General features: G+C 37.4%; 1 protein-coding gene across 5 annotated transcripts in view; it reads left to right on the top strand.

The window, feature by feature from the left end:
* Positions 1 to 19663, top strand: part of TMEM260 (transmembrane protein 260) — a 54696-nt gene extending 35033 nt beyond the window's left edge. The window contains exons 9-16 of one of the 5 annotated variants that reach the window (XR_006738743.1): positions 105 to 219; positions 1498 to 1667; positions 3621 to 3792; positions 7521 to 7669; positions 10352 to 10528; positions 11839 to 11892; positions 12076 to 12233; positions 13384 to 13421. Coding sequence is in view for 4 of the 5 variants with exons in the window: in XM_045566618.1 (XP_045422574.1) it covers positions 105 to 219; positions 1498 to 1667; positions 3621 to 3792; positions 7521 to 7669; positions 10352 to 10528; positions 11839 to 11892; positions 13460 to 13550; positions 17421 to 17675 (1183 nt within the window). In the remaining variant the exon portion in view is untranslated. Of the gene's footprint in view, positions 1 to 104; positions 220 to 1497; positions 1668 to 3620; positions 3793 to 7520; positions 7670 to 10351; positions 10529 to 11838; positions 11893 to 12075; positions 13551 to 17420 lie in introns of those variants that run through there. The other 4 variants (XM_045566618.1, XM_045566619.1, XM_045566621.1 and 1 more) reach the window with 4 other exon arrangements.
* Positions 19664 to 19914: the final 251 nt, after the last annotated feature.

Here is a 19914-nt window from a genome sequence, read left to right as displayed (position 1 = left end):
GTTTTATAGATCCAAATATTTTTTCTTATGATTTAAAGCTATGTAATATTGTTATTGATATTCATGTATATAATTAATTTTGGACGTATTTTTATTATTTGTAGGGACAGACAGAATCCATCATTAGTATGGCTTTTTACTGGAATGTTTTGCATTTATTCATTGTTCTTTGCTTGGAGGGCAAATTTAGATATTTCAAACCCACTTTTCATGGGTGTGGTAAGTTTTACTTAGATATATCCTTTGACCAGAAAGTTTGTGAAGAATGTACAAGCTTGTCTTTCATAAATCTTGTAAACTAAAGTTTCTGAAAATTATTTCAGAAATAGTTAAAATTGTATATATACATTTATAAATCAAAAGTTAAATTATTAAGCCAGTACAGCTACGACCTCTTTTTAGAAAAAAGGAAAAGCAAAATGTTAAAACAGTAAATAGAGAAACCAATGTAAAGTAGATTTAAGTTAGTCATTTTGTGTGTGTGTGCTTGCAAATATAGGTATAACTGCATTTCTCCTGGAATCCTTTTAAAAATAGCAATGGGTTGTAATTGGGGTGTTTGCCAACATATATTCCCTTATTTCTTACCTCACCATTCCCAGGCCTGTGCAAAAGAGCAACCGTGTATCTGTTTGCCCTGTTAGCTATTGCTGAGATTAGGGTATTTCTTCTCCTTATAATAAAAACTCTGTAAACATAGATAGCTCTTTTCTGACAGCTGAAACCAAGTGGTCTTTTTGTATGTGTGTTTGAGAAGCCTAATAATAATACCCTACTTGATCGCCTGAGTTCTGAATGGATTGAGAAGCAAGATCAACCAGCATGACAAGTGGGAGAATCACCTTTACTGATAACACTGAGATTGGAGAATGTGGCTTATATTTGCGAATGAGAGGTTTCATACTGCATCCCAGAATGAACAGACTTGCCCACTCATCAGAGGCAGTGCTGCACAGGGCGGGCCTCTCCCACCTCACCCCTACCCGACTTTTGCCACAGGGACAGACTCTGCCCCTGGAAAAGTGCTTCCTGTGGGCAGCTCACTTCCAAGAGAAAGGGAGGGGAAAAGGGAGGGCTATGCAGGCTCTGTCCCAGCTCCCAAACTTGCTACAGCAGGAAATAAGTGAGGGGTAGAAAGAGGCCAGGACTATTATACTAGTGGAGCTTCTCCACATGAAGGAAACATCAGGAGTAATGCAAAAGCATTACTCCACCTCCTCCACCCTATGTATTGCTGGAGTTCAAGACCAAGGCCACAGTATTGAAATGAGTGTGTGGATCCAGTAAGGGAGATGCACATGTCAAACCGGGAAAGAGGAATGTTTGAAAATTGAGAAATAAAGTGGCCTGGGATTGGACTGGGGAAGTCAGTTAAAAACACCTGAATGTCAGCAGGCACAAGCAACTAGGTATATGCAATATATTTTTTAAAATATGTACCTGATTGATTGCATAAACTAGCCAACTAGACATACTATTTGTGTGCCCCTTTCACAGGTGGAACGATTCTGGATGCAGAGCAATGCTGTGGTGGCCGTCCTGGCTGGCACTGGTTTGGCCGCACTTGTGTCTGAGAGTAACAGAGTGCTGAACAGCAGTGGGCTTCAGTGTTTGGAGTGGCTCTCAGCAGCAATTTTTGTAGTTTACCAAATATATTCTAATTACAGGTAACACATGGCTATTTTTATGAAAAGTAGCATTCAAGCCAGAGACACCTGGATATTTAGGTTCTAAGACTTTATTTCATTTTTAACTTACACTGGTGTTCAAGACTCAAAGTGAGACCACTTGGTTGAATGCAGTAGTGCCAGAATCTGAGCATTGGTGGTGTGTGGTTTAAGGCCATTGCAGACAAGGGTTTGGGTGGTGCATGTAGGCTATTTATATATTTTTCTCTAAAGAACCCTAGAGATACTTTGTAGAATCTGGAGTATATGTAAAATCCATGCTGTACAATACCACTTAGGTGGAGAGTAAAAAGCTTTGGGGTTTTTTGTATGCTCTAAAACAATTCACTTTATGCTTCAAAGGTTTTATCTTTTGTGAATATTAATTATTTCTAAATTAAGTTCTAAAAGTTTCTTAACTCTTACATATTATTAGGATTATATGTATTTTTCAAAATCTGTTTAATAACCATTATAATGAAAATCTCAGTCTAACATAAAAAAATATCCAGGTCTTATAAATGATAGTTCATTTATTTCCAGCAATATCAAGTACATGTTACAGAATTTTAAGAGAGTCCCTTAGAATTTTGTTCTAGTGAGATTTGACTGGAATTATTTTAAAGATTAAATTCCCTCTTTCAACTTAACTTGAAAAACCAATATTCTTTATGATACTGGGGTAGAGCTTGTGTTGGGAAGGCCATCGGGAGGCCTTGAGAGAAGGGGCTGCATGTTCCAGACACAACTCCATTGCTACGCTCAAGGAGGGCTCACCAAACCCCCAGCATGTTTACTAAGCTTTTTTTTTCATCCCATTCGTCTCCTCCTGACTCAATAGGGCAGTCCAGGTTCAACACCAGGCACGCTTGCACAGACTGGGTGGTTTTATCTTATTTTGATTTTTTTTATTTGCCCCCGGGGAATAAAATAGATAGCAAGTTTGCTGGGTGATAAAATGTGAGTCATCACTCTGCAAAATAGGGAATCATAATAGGAAACAGTAATTGTTACTTACATTGATTACGAAGACAGGAATAATACTGTCTTCCTAGAGCTGTTTATTTGCTTTGGGATACCAACTCAGTGTTTCATCTTTAATCTGTGTTTCTCAACTCCGTCAAATGGAATGGACCTGATACTAACAAGGAAGGACGTTGCTTGTCTCATTTTTTTTATGCTTTTACTTTCTTATAATCTTTTTCTTTTTTCATAGAAAGCTCTCAGAATTCAGGCCAGTCTTTTTGTTGTTGTTTGGGGGGTTTGCGAGGGGGTTGGCTCTTTTGGTTTTTTTGTTTTGAAGTTAGAAAGTCCACTTCATTCTTAAAAAGAGCTCTACTGCTGTTGTTGGCAATAGCAAATAATGCTTGGCGAGAAGTAAACAAACTCTTCCTTCCTTTCCCTTCCCTACCTTCTTATTGGTCTCATCCCTAGTGATTTCTCTGTCTCCAGAGGGAGAGAGGAACACTCCCCTGTGGTTCAGGGAAGTGGTGGAAACCTCTGCATGCAGGAAAGTCCTACAAGTGTCATATAAATTTATGTCAGAAATTGGCAGATTTCCTTTTGCGTTTCTGAAGGGTCCTTTGAGTAAGTGGAATTAACATAAAATTACCTTAAATTCCAAGAGGAATCAGAAACTTTACTTTTGAAAAGTAAAATCGAATTGCTTTTAGGGAAAAAAAAAGGACTTATTCTTGAGCACTAGCTGATTCCCTTTTAATGAAAATGCTTATAAATTCTAGAGGTAAGCAGTAGACTGATTGTTTTTCAATTGCATCCTTGTTTACCAGATGATAGTGTTCTCCTTTCAAATGTATGCATCCTTTTATAATACTTTGAAACACTAAATGTTGATTGAATGATGGGAAAGGAACAGCATAGAAAATAAGCCCAGTCTTATTAAAACTGTAGCAAAGTGTTGCTATTTTAATGTTTTTTGATCCTTCTATTTAGCATTTGTGACCAAAGGACCAACTATGTGATCGATAAATTTGCAAAGAACCTTCTAGCCTCTATGCCTCGTGATGCAATTATCTTACTCAGAGGAGATTTGCCAGGGAATTCTCTCCGTTACATGCATTACTGTGAGGGGTTGAGGCCAGATGTTTCATTAGTGGATCAGGAAGTAAGTATATGAAAAATGTACTTAAAATATAGCAATTATTTTGAAACATGTTTTTGAAAAACCTGCCTTTTTTAAAAAATAGCAGATGGGTCCAGTTTTCATGAGCACTCTTAGGTAGAATATATATCACATTCTTTTGCTTATTTTAACTAATAGAATGAGTCATATGAATTACTTTTTTCTCATTTAAACTGAATGATTTAAGATTTAATGTGTTTCTTGTTAGATTCAAATAATATTTTAGGTCTCTAGTTCATGTGGCAAACCATGAAAATGTTTATTGTATTGTAAATTTATTTTTAAATTGTTCTTTTACATTCAGCCAACTCAACCATTCAAATTAATACTGCCCACTGATCCAGGGATTAAAATAAATTAGATTTAATATAAAATAAATCAGACTAGGAGTGGGTGAACATTTCATTCCAAATAAAAATTATTAACTACAATTCTGCCATAGAATGTTTATGTAAACTTAGTTGATTCTATGACAAAAATATATTAGGAGAGGACTTCTGAAAATTTTGAGGGCTATGAAAACAATTTTTCAGAAGTGAAGAACTATATTTAAACTATAAGATTTATTGTTTAAACCATAGATACTTAAAAGGGAAGAAATCTATCTCTGGTGTTTTTAGAGCAGTCATCAGGAAAAAAGAAATTCTTAATCTTGAAAGAACAATATGATTAATTTAATTGAACAAATTTACTAAGCATAGTACTTAATAAATTTTGTTGAATTAATGAATAATTATATTTTTTGGAGAAAAATTTACAAACAGATTTGCAAATATAGGGAAATTTGCAAATTACATGTATTTTTATAAGCAGTTTGCATTTATGTCATGTATATAGATTAATTTGATCTTCAGTCTAGTTTCTGGCAAAAGCTAGGTTATTTGTTAATAACATGGTTCTGCAGTGTGATTTTAAATATGGTTTAGGACATAAGCTACTGTAGTTGAGAAACACAGGTTTAAAAGTGAATTAGAGGCCGGGTGCAGTGGCTCACGCCTGTAATCCTAGTAGGAGGCTGAGGTGGGAGGATCACTTGAGATCAGGAGTTTGAGACCAGCTTGAGCAAGAGGGAGACCTCATCTCTACTAAAAATAGAAAAACCTAGCCGGGCCTGGTGATGCTCGCTTGTAGTCCCAGCTACTTGGGAGGCTGAGGCAAGAGGATCGTTTGAACCCAGGAGTTTGAGGTTGCTGTGAGCTAGGCTGACGTCATGGCACTCTAGCCCAAGCAACAGAGCAAGACTCTGTCTCAATAAATAAGTAGATAAATAAATAAAATAAAACTGAATTAGAGGCTGGGTGTTGTGGCTCATGCCTATAATTCTAGCACTTTGGGAGGCCGAGGGGGGAGAATTGCTTGAGCTCAGGAGTTCAAGACCAGCCTGAGCAAGAGCCAGATCCCATCTGTACTAAAAATAGGAAAATTAGCTGGACATGAGGGTGCATGCCTGTAGTCCCAGCTACTCGAGAGGCTGAGGCAGGAGGATTGCTTGAGCCCAGGAGTTTGAGGTTGCAGTGAGCTATGATGACACCACTGAGCACTCTAGCCAGGGTGACAGAGCAAAACTATGTCTCAAAAAAAAAAAAAAAAAAAGCAAATTAGACCTAAACTTAAGTCTTCATTCTGTCATTTCCTGGATATGTGACGTGGAACTGCTGATTTTTCCTCTCACAGCTTCTGTTTCCCTATTTTTAAAATGGAAGTCATCATTAGATGAGTTAGCATGCTTTTGAATGCAAGAAACAGAATACCTAAGAGCAGCTTAAATTATTGTATTTTTATCTTACATGACAAGTGGTCTGGAGATAGGAGATGTTAGGATTGATAATACAAGTGGTTCAATGCTGACAGTGTTCTGAGACAGCCTTTATGTAGTTCTCTTGGCTTTTCCCTCATATTCACAAGATGGGTGCTCAGTTCCAAACGTCACATCCTAAAACAAAGCAAGGTGCTTCTTCTGGGGCATGCCCTTCTCTCTTTTTCTCTTTCTATTTATTGGTAGTAACATGTGCCCAAGAAGTCCCCAGCAGACCTCCACATGGGCCCCCTGACTGGTACTGGGTCAAATGCCCACTCCTGAACTGCTCACTAGCAAGGGGGAATGACTAGACCTGAGCATATTGTGACCCTGAGCTACCTGATCAAAATCAGGACTGCATTAGCAAAAAAACAAGGCATTAGCCGGTGAGTGGGCAATCAACAGTATCTGATACAATTACTCTCACATTGTAAGGTTATTATGAGAATTAAATGAGGGACAATAAGGTCATAGCACACAGTGAGTATGTAATTAGTGTTAATTTCCCTAAGAACTGAAACTATTGGGTAGTAAAATCTAATTAAATAAGTGTTTTTTGAGTATTTACAGTTTACACTTAGGTTAAAATTAATTTGTCATTTGCTATTAATAATTAAATGGCTTATAAAGTCATTTAACTTGTAAAGGTAAGTAAAAACATAAGCACAACTGCTCAAATGATGATGTCCAAACTGTAATGAAGCTTTGAAAGTGTAAATAGGAGTCTTTTCTTTTAAAAGAGGGAATCTGTACATATAAAAGTATAGAATTAAGTATACATTAAATGTAAAATTGGGCAGGCTCAGTGGCTCATGCCTGTAATCTTAGCACTCTGAGAGGCCGAGGCAGGAGGATTGCTTGAGGCCATGAGTTCGAGACCAGCCTGAGCAAGAGCAAAACTCTATCTCTACAAAAAATAGAAAAATCAGCCAGGCATCGTGGCTCACATCTATAGTTCCAGCTACTGTACGGGCTGTGGCAGAAGACTGCTTGAGCCCAGGAGTCCGAGGATGCAGTGAGCTATGACAAAGCCACTGCAGTGTAGCTTGGGCAACAGAGTGAGACCCTGTCTCAAACAAAACTAAAATATAAAATTAAGAAAAATAATTTTTTGTAATATTGATAAGCTAAATCAAAAGAGCATGTAAGGATATGTAATTACTTTAGGGCCACTAATAAATTCAGATAATTTAGCCAAAAGGGTTTTTAACTTTGAGTCCTAGATTGTTATACAATTAAGCTTCTCAAGGCCAGGGATTATATCTTACTCATTATAGGTGAGCAATACTTGCTTTTTTGAATGAATGAATGAATGAAAGAATGGAATAATGATACATTTCTATATTTTGTCTAGGTTGTCTAGTCTGGCCATCAAAGAAATTTCAACTTCAACAAACATAATTTGAGAACTATTCTGTGCCAGGCAATGTGCTAGGTGCAGAGACACAAAGATGAAAAGATACAATTCCTTTCCTCTAGGAGCTTACAGTCTAGTGAGCAATAGGCCTAGAGCTATAATAGAGGTGGGTACAAAGTGCTTTAACAGCATGTCACTGTGGCTGTGAAGACGGGGGAGGGCAGTGATATTTTCACTGGTTCTGAAGGTGGAGTACACGTTCTGTAGGTCTGAGAATGGGGAAGCTCATTCTGGGTAGACTGTCGAACACTGGAGGTAAAATAAAACTAGGTACTGATGTTACTGATGCTGGTCACATCTTAACACATAAAATCCCAGGTTTAAGTCATTAAAAGAGTGCTCAGTGCCACATACCTCAGTTGTGCTTGTTTTTCAATTATGTATATATTTAATGCATATATTCACATTTCAGAATCTTTTCATTGTACTTGATAAGCTTGATTCTTTTTAAGAAATATATTAAAAGTCTGGCATCATATATGATTTTTCTGGCAGATGATGACTTATGAGTGGTATTTACCCAAGATGGCAAAGCATTTACCAGGTGTCAACTTCCCTGGGAACCGGTGGAATCCTGTGGAAGGAATATTACCTAGTGGAATGGTCACATTTAATCTTTATCGTTTTCTTGAAATAAATAAACAGTAAGCATTTTTTCATATAATAGCTTTTCTAAAATCTTAAGCTTTTCTAAAATTGTTTCTGTAGCAGCTGTGCCTCATCCAAAAGACCAATTTTCTACACCTATTTTCCTGTCACCAGTGAGATTATCTTTGTAATTAAATTGAATATCTGTGCATAAATGAGGCCAGGCAGAAATAGATGTTATTGTTCTGGGTAAAGGAAAAATAAAGACAGATTAGCAAGAACAGCAAATAAGATCTTAGTACAATTCAGAGAAATTGGAGATGTGCCTGCCTACTTGAAATCATTGCAGGTGTATGGCAAGCAATTATAGTTTCCCTGATCAACACCATGGCCCCCTTTTAAGTGTAAAGCAAATGTTTTCAGGAATAATCACTTATATAAAAATAACTTAAGGATTTTTATAAAGGATAAGACATTTTTATAAATAAGAAAAACACCTACAGTTTATGCTAGCTGAGATAAAATATGAGAATTGTGCATTCTATACTTGAGAACATGAAATTATTTGTAGTTAAGGTCAAGAATAAATAACCTACTTCTGTGGCATAGTACTGAACATTTCTCCTGTCCAAGAAATGCTTGGAATTGTCCAGAGCTTGAAGATGAAAAACTTATTTCATGATTTCTTTCTTCTTAAAAAGAAGACTTTAGAAAGTCTTTATTAATCCCAAAGTTAAATGATCCCTTGCTAAGAATATAATAATGTGGTATTTTTGCTGTTTAGAGCCTAAAGTTTACTATGACTCATAGAGTAATATGAATATAATGGGTATAAATGTGCTGTAAGAGTAATATTTAATTATTCCATTCTGGAATAAAATATTAGGAATCATTAACATCCCCAAATTGGGATTTTTGTGAATTTTTAAAAATTCAACCCCACAAACATTTACCAAATATCTACTATGTTGTAGCTTATATTAGGCCCTGGCAATAAAAAGATACGTGAGACTCAACTTTATAGGATTGCCATCTTGATCCGTCTCCTTTCTGTGGTCACTCCAGTACTTTCCAGCTTTCTGGAGCCTTCCTTCCTGGTTTTCTGTCCAGAAAACTGGGGTTTCTAATTTTCTTCTTCTGCCATGCACTTCCTGTCACTGTGTCTGCATCTGGAGCCAGGGTGCAGGGGGACAGAGAGAACAAAAAGCCATCGGGATTTGCCCCACACTCTTGGAACCACAGCTAGCTCCTCTCCTTCCTCAGCGTTTTGGGCACCTGCCCAGCTGCCACTCCTGTCACTGTGCTGCTGCCTCCACTGCTGCCACTGTGCTGCTTGGTGCCTGGAGAAGGCGAGAAGGGTTTCCTCCACTCTCTCCAAACCTCAGGAGTCCTCTTTCCCACTCTTTGGGCTAAAAAAGGGGGCTTTTCTTGGAGCTCTTTTTGTCCTTATTTGGTACATACTTACTTCTAAGTTTCGAGCTTAGAAGTAAGCTCCCATGGAGGGGGGAAATGGTAAAAATCATTACTGATGTGATAGAACTTCACATTCCAGTCTCTTTTCCCAATCTTCTTTCTACCATTTACTTTTCCTGGCCCTCAGATAGCTGCTCCATCTATTCTATCCAGGAATTAATAGTTGTTTGCAGTGAGAGAGACAAAGTGGAGTGTGGTTACTCCCTCTTCCCCAGACCATTGGGGAACCATTATGTTTTGAGACTGTACTTTATATCATATATCTCATTTAATCTTAAACCACTCTGAAGATAATTATCATACATTTCACAGATGAGACTAGACACAGGTAGTTAAGTAATTTCCCCCAAATCATAGAGGTAATAAATGGTAAGAAAAAAATCTAAAATCTAAGCCAGAAGTGTCTTGCTTCAAAGTTCACAAAGTTTTTTACTTTGAAATAATTTCCCCTAATTTGTTCCTTTTTTTTCCTACTTAGTAATAGCTATTAAGGCCTAACCCAGAAATTGGAAGAGAAGGATTATTCAATTGCCATTTTTTGTCTAACCAAACTTGTTTAAACCATTTCTGTTGCTAATTTTTGCAGGATTTGAAGCTCCTAATAGTTATGCTAATCTAATTAATTTTATTCAGCAAATAGTTATTTTGTGTTAGATATGCATCATGCTGTGTGGTATTCAGAGTTTATTTAGGAAGAAAGAGCCTAGCCTCAGGATGCTTCTGGGCTACTCAGGGAGGTTTACAAATGCAAATATTAAGTACAATACAATAATGGCAAAAGAGATAAAAAATAAAGTACAATGGGAATTTGAGGAAGGGAAGACTACTTCTAAGTAGGGATGAAAAGGAAGACTTACATTTCTACCTGTAAAAGAAAGAAGTGTCAAAGAAAACATGTGAAATAAAAATGCAGCAGTTTTCCTTATAACAATGCTTGTCCCTAAGTGATTTCTTGTAACATTATGGACAGGTAGGTTTTTTCCTCTATCTCTGTTTGCTTTCCCTCAACCCTTAGAAATAGCTTTTTACGTTAAGATAAATTTCAGTCTATTTGGGAAACAAACTAAAATGTTTGTAAATGGTTTACTGGTAACCAACGTTTAAAGCATCAAAAATGATCTTTCTACAGTGATAGATTTTAGAGCAATGAAAAAAAAATTTTTAATTAAAATAAATTTTAAAAAAGTATCTTTCATGAATTATATTTACTTAGCATTTAGAACTTTAAGTTAAAAATGCATCATATATTTTTCTGTTTTTAATAGAAAAGAAACATTTGTTTGCATAGGAATTCATGAAGGGGACCCAACCTGGAAAAAGAACTATTCACTTTGGCCATGGGGGTCTTGTGACAAATTGGTTCCTTCAGAGATTGTATTCAACCCTGAGGAATGGATTAAACTTACAAAAAATATGTATAACTGGACTGAAGAATATGGAAGGTATGAACAGCAGTTGTATTTTTATGCATATAAATATAGCGGTTTTGAGTACCAAAAAAATTACATTTTGACATGCCTTTTAGTTTTTTTTGTTTCACTTTTTATTAATTAGTACTTATTTGCCACCCACGAAATACCATAAAACATGCAGAAAGAGAACATATATCTTTCTTGTCCTCCTGTTCACAGAGCAATGGGAAGATAGAAGGGAGAGGGAGGCGTGGTTGAGTGGGTAGCATAATAGATGTATGGAATCTTCTACTTCCAAGTCTTTTAGTGCTATATTATCCAGCATCCTGTATCTCATTACCCTAAAAGTATTAAATAGTGGAATTTCATTAATTGCAGTTGAGCTTTAAAAGGCATTCTGTTGCTCATGGTAGTTTCCATATGCATAAACTTGTGTCATGCGCTTTTTTTAAGAATGACAGGTAAGTTCTCTGTAGGGAAGACTGCAATTTGAGTAACTTCTTCTTCACAGTTGTTTGGCATCAACCCGGTTATGTTGTTGGAGCATTATTAGTCTTCCTTAAGCATTTCTATGTAGAGTTTGCTCTTTCCCATATGGAAAAATGTGTCACCATCTAAAGAAATGTGTCTCCATTACATATTTTTAAAATTATGAATTATTTCAAGATTATATAATCTATTGCTTATAATTTAAAAACAAACAAGATATTTCTTAAATGCTGTAAGGGTTTTTTGAGTCAGTATGAGCAAACATAGACCACATTGTTATGTCACAGCCAGAGATGGATAACTAAGCCAAAATAAAGCGTTTTCAACCATCATAAGGAAAAGTTAGAAAATAACATATTCTTCAAACAGCTGATGACGAAGTACATGTACATAGCATCACTCATCTCCATTCTGTCAAAATAGATACTTAATAAGAAAAATTTTACTTAAAAGGAAGAAAAATCAGCAAATGGTTTGGCCATCATTCTTTGAGCAGCCTTCTAGCTCCAGGAATGACTTACCAAATCCAGGTGCCCCCTCTCTCCAGCCTGCCTCCCCAGTTCTTATGAACAGCTGGCTCCCAGGCACCTCCAGCCTCCTCCCATTAGCCCTTTGTTTGCTCCCATGAGGCCCTGGCGGCTCATTATGCAGAATAAGGACACATTTACCCAAACTCAAATTCCTTATAATTGATCTTTTTTAGGAGAATAAGTTTATTAGTTTGGCACTATCAGTACTTTAAGATCCAGCCAATTTTATTGGCCTTGTAAGATTATAAAACAGACGTTACATATCCTATATGTCATACATATAGATGACAGAAAGATGTTACTGTCTTCTTGTAACTTCAGGTTTGATTCAACTTCTTGGGAATCCGTGGCCAATGAAGAGATGTGGCAAGCAAGGTGACTAATCTCCATTTTTGTGTTTGCAATCTATTTTTAATATGGCAGAAAAGTACCATAATTTGGGGAGTAGGGTGAATGGTGGTAATAATAAAAATAACTTTCATGAGCAATTGTTTTGTTTAAGGCATTGTGCTAATCATTATACATAAATATCTCATTTCATCCTCACAATAACCCTAGAAGTTATTATTATCCCCATCTTATAAAAAAAACAAATTGGATGTAGAAAGGTTACCTGTCCAAAGCCACATTGCTACTTGTGATGGAATCCAAAGTCACATCTGTCTGAAGCTGGAACACTCTTAACTCCTGTGCTTTCCTGCCTCAACTAAACCAAAGTGAGTGTAATTGATTGCGTAGAGGTTGACAGTTACAACCCTACCTCCATTTATAATGTGCCAGTTAGTTATTTAAGCACTTATTTAATACTTACTAGAGGCCAGGCACTGTGCTAGGCATTGAAGCAACATATATGAATACAACACAGTTGCTACCCCCAAAGAGCTCGTAGTCTAATGGAGCAGACAGACATGTTAAAGGAGATCTGAATGTTAATGTGATAGATGCTATACTTTCCTGTTGTTCAAAAAGAGAGGTCATACTGTCCTATAAAGAATATTTCATAGTGATACTACTGCTGCTTTTGGTTCCTGTCATTTTCTTTAAATTAAAATAACTAAAACTAAGAAACTTTGGCCTCAGTATTAATGTAAAAGTCCTAAGTGATACAAACAGGTGTCCCGTGTCCATATGGAGTGCTTCCTTCAGCAAATATGTAAGGATGCCCAGTCTGAGCCAGGAACTGTGCATTGAGAATCAAGTTATGATATAAAAGGCTTGCATAAATTCAAAGAGGTTTTTAAAGAGTGGTCAAGAAATACAGCTCCAAAATAATGATTGAAAAAATAGATGTATTATAGTTTATGCAATAGCATTTTTTGAAAAAGTCAGAAAATGGCATATTTCAAGTTATCAGTCTAGTCATAGGGACAAATGCTTTGACAAACTGATCAGATAGACCATATGTGTGCACAATTCTTCACTGTGATCGAATGCAGGAAAGCTTGGGAGAAATCACATAAAAGAAGAAAGCAGATCATTATTTGGGCAGGTATTGATTTAATTGGTGTGCCGAATACAATTTGGATGAGTTCATGTGGTCAAAGAGTCCGGCCACCTTTGAAGAATTGGTCACACATGGCATGAGCTGCCGTGACGGCTACCTTCAGGGATGTGCTAACAAACCCAGCAAGTATCCCTTTTCCCGGCTGCTCTTGCATAACAATAATGTACATCTGGAGGAAGAATTGATGTCTAATAGTGATGATGAATGTAAGCTTTTTTTCTAAAAGATTTGGTAATCAGTGTGAATGCAGTATCTTAGTGGTGGGGGAAGGAGGGGTTGCTGTTGGTTCAGAGTAAATGTCCGTAAATATGAGAGAATTAAAAATAATACAATAAAGGGTTTTATACATTCCTTATCAGTAGAAAAGCCTGGAAGATTTAGCCCTGAATATGAAATGGACAATATAATTTTAATGAAAGTTCCCACCCCTACTCCCAGGATGAAAACACCGTTCTTCATCTTTAACCTGGCAGAAACTGCTAATATGCCTTCAAATTTGAAAGCTCAACTCTACATTCATGCATATAACGTATGTTATACTTTTTATATATGTATATTTGGTGGGAGGGTGGTGGTAATTGTTTGGGATGGAGAGAAGGTGTATCACATTAGAGTTTTTATTCTTTTATTTCCAGCTTATTTGGGGCATTATAAAGCAGCATATATGAAAAAATACTCAATTATATCACAATGTCTAAAGTAAATGGCTGTGGTAGACAGAATAATGCCCCCCCACAAGATGTCGATGTTCTAACCTCCAGAACCTGTGAATATGTTACCTTACATGGCAAAGAGGGTGTGTGATTAAGGTCTTGAGATGGGAGACTAGCTGGATTATCCTGGTGAGCCCAACATAATCACAAGGGTCCGTATGACAGGGTGAGAGTCAGAGAAGGAGACGTGATGCAGAGGCAGAGGTCAGAGAGAGGGAGATTTGAAGATGCTACTCTGCAGACTTTGAAGGTGGAGAAAGGGGCCTAGAATTAAGGAGTGCAGGTGGCCTCAGGAAGTTGGAAATGGCAGGGAAACAGATTCTCTTCTAGAGCCTCCAAAAGGAATGCATCCATGCTGATTTTACAACTTTTTGCCTCCAGAAGTGCAAGATAATAAATTTACATTGTTTTAAGTCACTGTGTTTGTGGTAACTTGTCGATAGCAGCAATGGGAAACTAATATAATAGCTTTATAAAAAACGTTCTGGCAGGCTTCCCTCTGTGTAAAAGTCATTACCCTGGCTCTACTTGAAATAGTAAGGCCATGGCTGGTTGAGATTGCATGTTAGAGATGAAGGGGCCTGGACGGTGGCTCTGTCTTCTAACTGTGGCCCCAGGAAGCTGAATGAACCTTCAGAAGACAAAGCCACACTGATGCTCTTGCACAGATAGGTGCTCTCTGAGGGGAAAGGAGCGTGCAGAGGAGTGGCTTGCTGTAGCACTACTTTAACAAGTCTCTGCTTTTCTGTGAACAGCACTGGGGTCTTCAGACATCTGCAGAGTCTGCTTTATAGGAAACAAATATCCTGGCAAGGGCCAATGAAAACAAAGCCCAGGACCAGTATGTATGAGCAACTTTCTGCTCTCTCTAGACTGCTGTGGATCTACTCAGCCAGGACATTTGTTTGGTGCTAAGCCAAAATGGCATGGTGTCCAATCAGTATGAGTAATTGTACTCCTCAGTTTCAATCATTGGTTCATTGTCTATTTATTTGTTCATTCACTCGCAGGGCATTAATTGAGCACCCACACCATACCAAATATTGTGTTGGAGACAATCAAGTCCTGTCCCCGCTATCCAAAACGTAGCAGGCGAGAGAGGGAGACAGAAGATGGAGTCCTCAGTCCCAGTGCAGTCTTGTAGTGCTGCGAGAGGCACGCAGACGTGCTCTGGGAACACAGAGAACAGGACATGAGCAAGCTGGGGAGGAGGGGGCTGAGGGCGGGAGGGAAGGCATCCAGAGGAGATGTCACCGAAGTGTCATCTTAAAAGATCAGAAGGAGCTAGCCAGACAGATGGTGAGGCAAGAAAGCGAGAGAGGGAGGGAAGGGCAGTCCATAAGGAGGAAGCCACAGGGGCAAAGGACCCTCCGAGATGTCCCGCTTGAGGACAGCAAGGGACTTGATTATAGAAGGCAACTTGCTGGAGTTCTGTCTGGCAGTAGGGAGGTCCAGGTTCTAGCCCCACTCTGCCATTTATTGTCAACTGTGAGTCAATTAACCTTTCCAGGCCTTGAGATTATCTCTCATATTTTGGTCATATAATCCTGTTTATCTCTAATATCCTGTAATTCTATGAAAAACAAGCAATACTTAGTTGGGATAAATCTGAAACTCACTAATATTTCATATTCTTATCAGTGATCTCTTCCATGGCCCATTGTCGAGCCTCTACTGAAGTTCATTCATGGATTTATTGTCTCTTTGGGTCAGCAAGCTTTATTTTTTTCAGTGAACACAGATTATTGGTATCTCCATTGCATATGTCTCCAGATGTGTGACACTGTTTGCAAGACAAGTGAGGCTAATTACTTAATGGTAATTACTTAATTACTGCCCTAGTACTGGTTTTTCAAGAATATTCTTGTTAGGTATAAAGGGTATTTTTGTTATTATTTGCATCATCCCATTCAATCACTTATACAGATCATTAAGTTCAGGTGACATTAAGTTTAGATATAGTGGGGTAGCAGGGAGTAGCCAACTCCTTAGGAATAGATTGGATAAGTTGAAGATGTCCCCAGTTAACAGAATACAGTCCACTAAGGCTAATGTCACAGTAATGCACATAAAGGGAGGGAAATAGAATGCCACATAAGGAGAAATGACTGGCTCCTTAAGATGCAGCACATGTGGCTTAATAGGCCATCCAAAATAAGTTGATGATGCGTCAGTAACAAAGTGTTCTAGAAAAAGCTAATATGGTTAAGCTGATGCCTGGATTCAGCTAGGTTATGAGTGAGCCTCTCATTCTCTTGAGCAGTTGAGGAAATGCTCCTGGAAATGTTGGCATCTGTTTTGGACTTCAAAACCTCACTTAGTAGGATTTTGAAAACCGAACAGTTCCTGAGTGCCTGCCTTGTGTTGGGCAGCGTGCTACATGCTTTACACACATACCTCATCAGAGGGAAGCTTGGGAAAAGAAAGTGCTGGAGAAAAAAAGATGAGGAAAAGGTAGAGAAACTTTGAGTATTTTAACAAGAGAATAAAAGGGTAGGAGGCCGACTTAATAGCTTTGATATTTATGAAAGTGCATGATGACTCTTTCCTATTTTATAAAATGAAGGGAACTAAGGGAGAAGTTGCTTCAAAAGGCAGCTTGAAGACTGAGGGTTATAATATCAAAATGATATGTCAAGCATGGATTGTGGAATTTTTTACAAGGATGCTATTTTAAAATTGGTATGCATTTGTCTGCCTGGAGTAGGGGTTGGGGGATAATATAATTGGGTCCCTTTCAACTGGATGATGTCATGAGTGCAGTTCTAATTCAAAAAGCACTTGTCCCTGGAGAAAGCAATATTGCTTGTTCTGTGCTCTCAGAGAATCTGCTGGTAAAGTCCTGTGAATCCAGCTCTAACTTGACAATACCCAGGAAGGCTGTGAAACTCCCAAATAAGCTAATATAATATTCCATTTTGCAAATTTGTATCTGCTTTTTAGTTTATTTGTTAAATTTTGATGTGTTTCCTCTGGAAAACTCAATGTCAAAAACTCTAACTCTATCCATTTAATACCATCACTGATGCTGAAAGACAAAAATCTAAATTTTTGTGGGCAAAGTTTTAACTGTCAAAACTATAAATAGTAGGATACTGTGAAGATTTAAAATATCTCACTTAAGATATCTTAAATTCCATTATGCCCGGCCTATTTGATGTCTGATTTGTTTGGATTGTTTTGTTGTTGCTCTTGTTATTAATATTAGTGTTGTTTTTAATGTAGAGAGAAATTTATATAAACCATGTGGGACAAAAATTAAAATTCCTTCAAGTTCTTTTTCCATGCAGACTTCTAAAGAAAGCTATTTTTTCTCCGAAGCTAAATTTAGAGTTTCAACCCTTCTGCCTGTTGAGTAAATAGCTTTCCATGAATTAGAACTAAATCCCTTTCCCAGAACATCTTTCTGGAGGAAGAGTATTTTGTCCTGACACAGTGTGTCTTAGGTTTGCCCTGCGACATCCAAAAAACCTCAGAAGCAGTTTTAGATGAAGCATATTTGCCTCCTGCTACTGTAATAATTACAGTAACATCCTTGCATTTTCTGCATGGCGTAGCAATGATTAGATTTTTACTGTAGGCTGCTTGGATTTTTTTATATTATTATTAATTCCTCTGTGTTTTCTATTTTTGAAAAAAAAGTCAAGGGCTAACAGTGGAATACCAACATTTTTGCTGTTTTCCAGCTTTATAAGGAGATTGTCTATTTACAAAAGGAACACCCAGTGAATTGGCACAAGAACTATGCCATCGCCTGTGAGCGGATGCTGCGTCTTCGGGAGAGAGATGCAGACCCTGAAGTCCTCTTATCTGAAACCATCAGACATTTCCGTCTCTACACTCAGAAAGCACAGAGTGATCCACAGCAAGCTGATATTTTAGTTGCTCTAAAGCACCTAAGAAAAGAACTGCAAAGTCTAAGAAATATGAAAAATGTCTGAGACAGCAAAATATGAAAAACCTGCCTGTCATTCAGCTTCCAAAATTCTGAAGTCCAAAAATTTTTCCTTCAAGAAAAAAACTGTATAAAAAATTTAAAACTAAATCATCTCCCAGATATAAGTAACATGGTACAGAAGTACTGTTTAATGGGGTGTATATTATATGCAAAATTCTGTTTTGCAGAATTTGATAATTCCACATTATCAAATAAGATTTCAGTGAGAAGCTTTTGAAAAGTCTTCCTACTTCCACAATCTTTCACCAAATGACTGTGCTTGGTTACATACTAGATGAGAATGAATTATGTTCATATAATGAAAATATCAACCAGGAATCTTTTAAGGGCCATGCTTATCAGTTTTAAAGGTTAAATTCTTTTAACACTAGACCAAAGACATTTTGTTTCCTGAAAGTGAAATAGTTTTTAAAAGGAATGAATCTTGTTATGCTTCAAGTTAGAGTATGGTTTTTTTTAAAGTAACTATAGTTGTTATATAATCTTACACTTCAAGCTAAAGTGAGCGATATTTTGGAAAAAGTTTGGATTTCTGTTGTCTTGGATAGTTCCGCTGAAATCACTAACTTGATGTTTGCTTATTTCAGATGCAGAAACGGGCAAGTAGAAAGGATTTTTTTATTTACTTAATTAATTTTATATTTATGTTTTACTTCTATTTGGACTCACAGATCTAGGCCCAATAATTAGTAGGCTCCTGCTGCCAAAATGCAAAGAAAAAAAAAGGCGGGGATCAGGGGGATGGGGAAGTGATTCAATAAATTCATTTTGTTACAAGCATCTTTTATACATATTACTAAAGAGAACATAGTAAGAAATGCAAATAATAGTTCTTTATTTTATTATGACAGTTAATTAATAGCAACCTGTTTTAATGAATAAAGTCACTCAGAGTCCTTCAGCACTTCCTAAGTAGAGGCCAGAATCTGTAGGGCTTCTTTTCCCCCCAATTGTATAGCTCCTAGACTCCAAGCACTATATAGGCCCCTGTATAGAAATGCTCACTAATGAAGAGGGAGGGCTAGAAGCTTGTCTGCATTCAAAGATCACTGGTGAGTCATTCAGCAAGAAAAGGCCCCTTACCAGGAATAGTCACAGTTCCGTGGCATTGTACTAGCAAAAGGGTCTGATCAAAGGTCTCCTGTGGAGCTTGCATGGTTCCCTTTCATACTACGACCATAATTAAAACCACTAATTCTCTTTTAAAATGCTGCAGGATGCCATGTAGGCATCTGTCTGGAGTGTCCTTTGTGATGTCATAAGCTGTTAAGGACCAGTGCCGAGGGCTTTTGAGTGAAATGCCAGTCATGAAGGTGCTTCAAGACAAGGGTGCCTCTAAAAGCTTGACAGGGCCTTGACTGCACAATTCGAGCTGAATTTGCCCCTTGTCAGCTGCCAGTAAATAAATCTCAAAGGGGGAAAAGCTGAAGTTTCATTACCTGATCCATGGGGCTTTGTTGGTTTTGGCATCACACAGGGGAAGCTCTTGCCCCTCCATTCTCTGGATTTGAAGATGTCCATTGGAGCCTGCAGTGCCTGGACAGGGTTCAGAGCGGAGCCTTTTGAAGAGTGTCAATAGTTGTAACAGTTCAGCTGTTAGGAAGACAAATAAATGGAGGAGCTCATTAATCCGCTTTTGGCTCTCGGTGCCTTTTGCCCTTTTATCACAGCCTTATTAGGCTCCTACTCATCTTGAACCAGAAAAAAATGAATTGAAGTTGTTGAGTACTAATTGGCAAAGACTTTTAATCACGGGCCAAGAACTTTCCCTGACTTGAAAGTAACTTCTCCACAGGGAAGAACCAAAAACCTGGTTTACCTTAAAACAAAAACCTGTTGGAGTTCAGCATGGTATAAAAATTTAAGGAAGCGTCAATAAATTGTCTAAGTTTATCCATTTGAAAGAAATTGTGTAAGGTTATGATTTTCACTTCTCTAAAAAAAATACAATAAAATTCAGATATTCCTTAGAAATGCATTGTCTTTATTGGTTCAGAAAAGAGATTGCATATATGAGGTGATCGTTTTTGTTTCTGGACATCTGTACGTAGGTATGCGAATATTCATCTCAGTATCTGCATATGCATGTGGTGTTGAGGAACCTTCTTAAAAGGAGTATTTCCTATTACTAGCCCTAAGAATGGCAAATGAAGTTCTCTTTTTGAGAATATCAGCTTTTTAAATTTGTGTCTGTACTATGGAGCTACATATATGGCTGAATA

Source organism: Lemur catta, chromosome 1 (genome assembly GCF_020740605.2).
Source record: "Lemur catta isolate mLemCat1 chromosome 1, mLemCat1.pri, whole genome shotgun sequence".
Taxonomy (NCBI): domain Eukaryota; kingdom Metazoa; phylum Chordata; class Mammalia; order Primates; family Lemuridae; genus Lemur; species Lemur catta.
The sequence above is the reverse complement of the archived record's forward strand: the minus strand, read 5'-3'. Positions and strand labels throughout refer to the sequence as shown.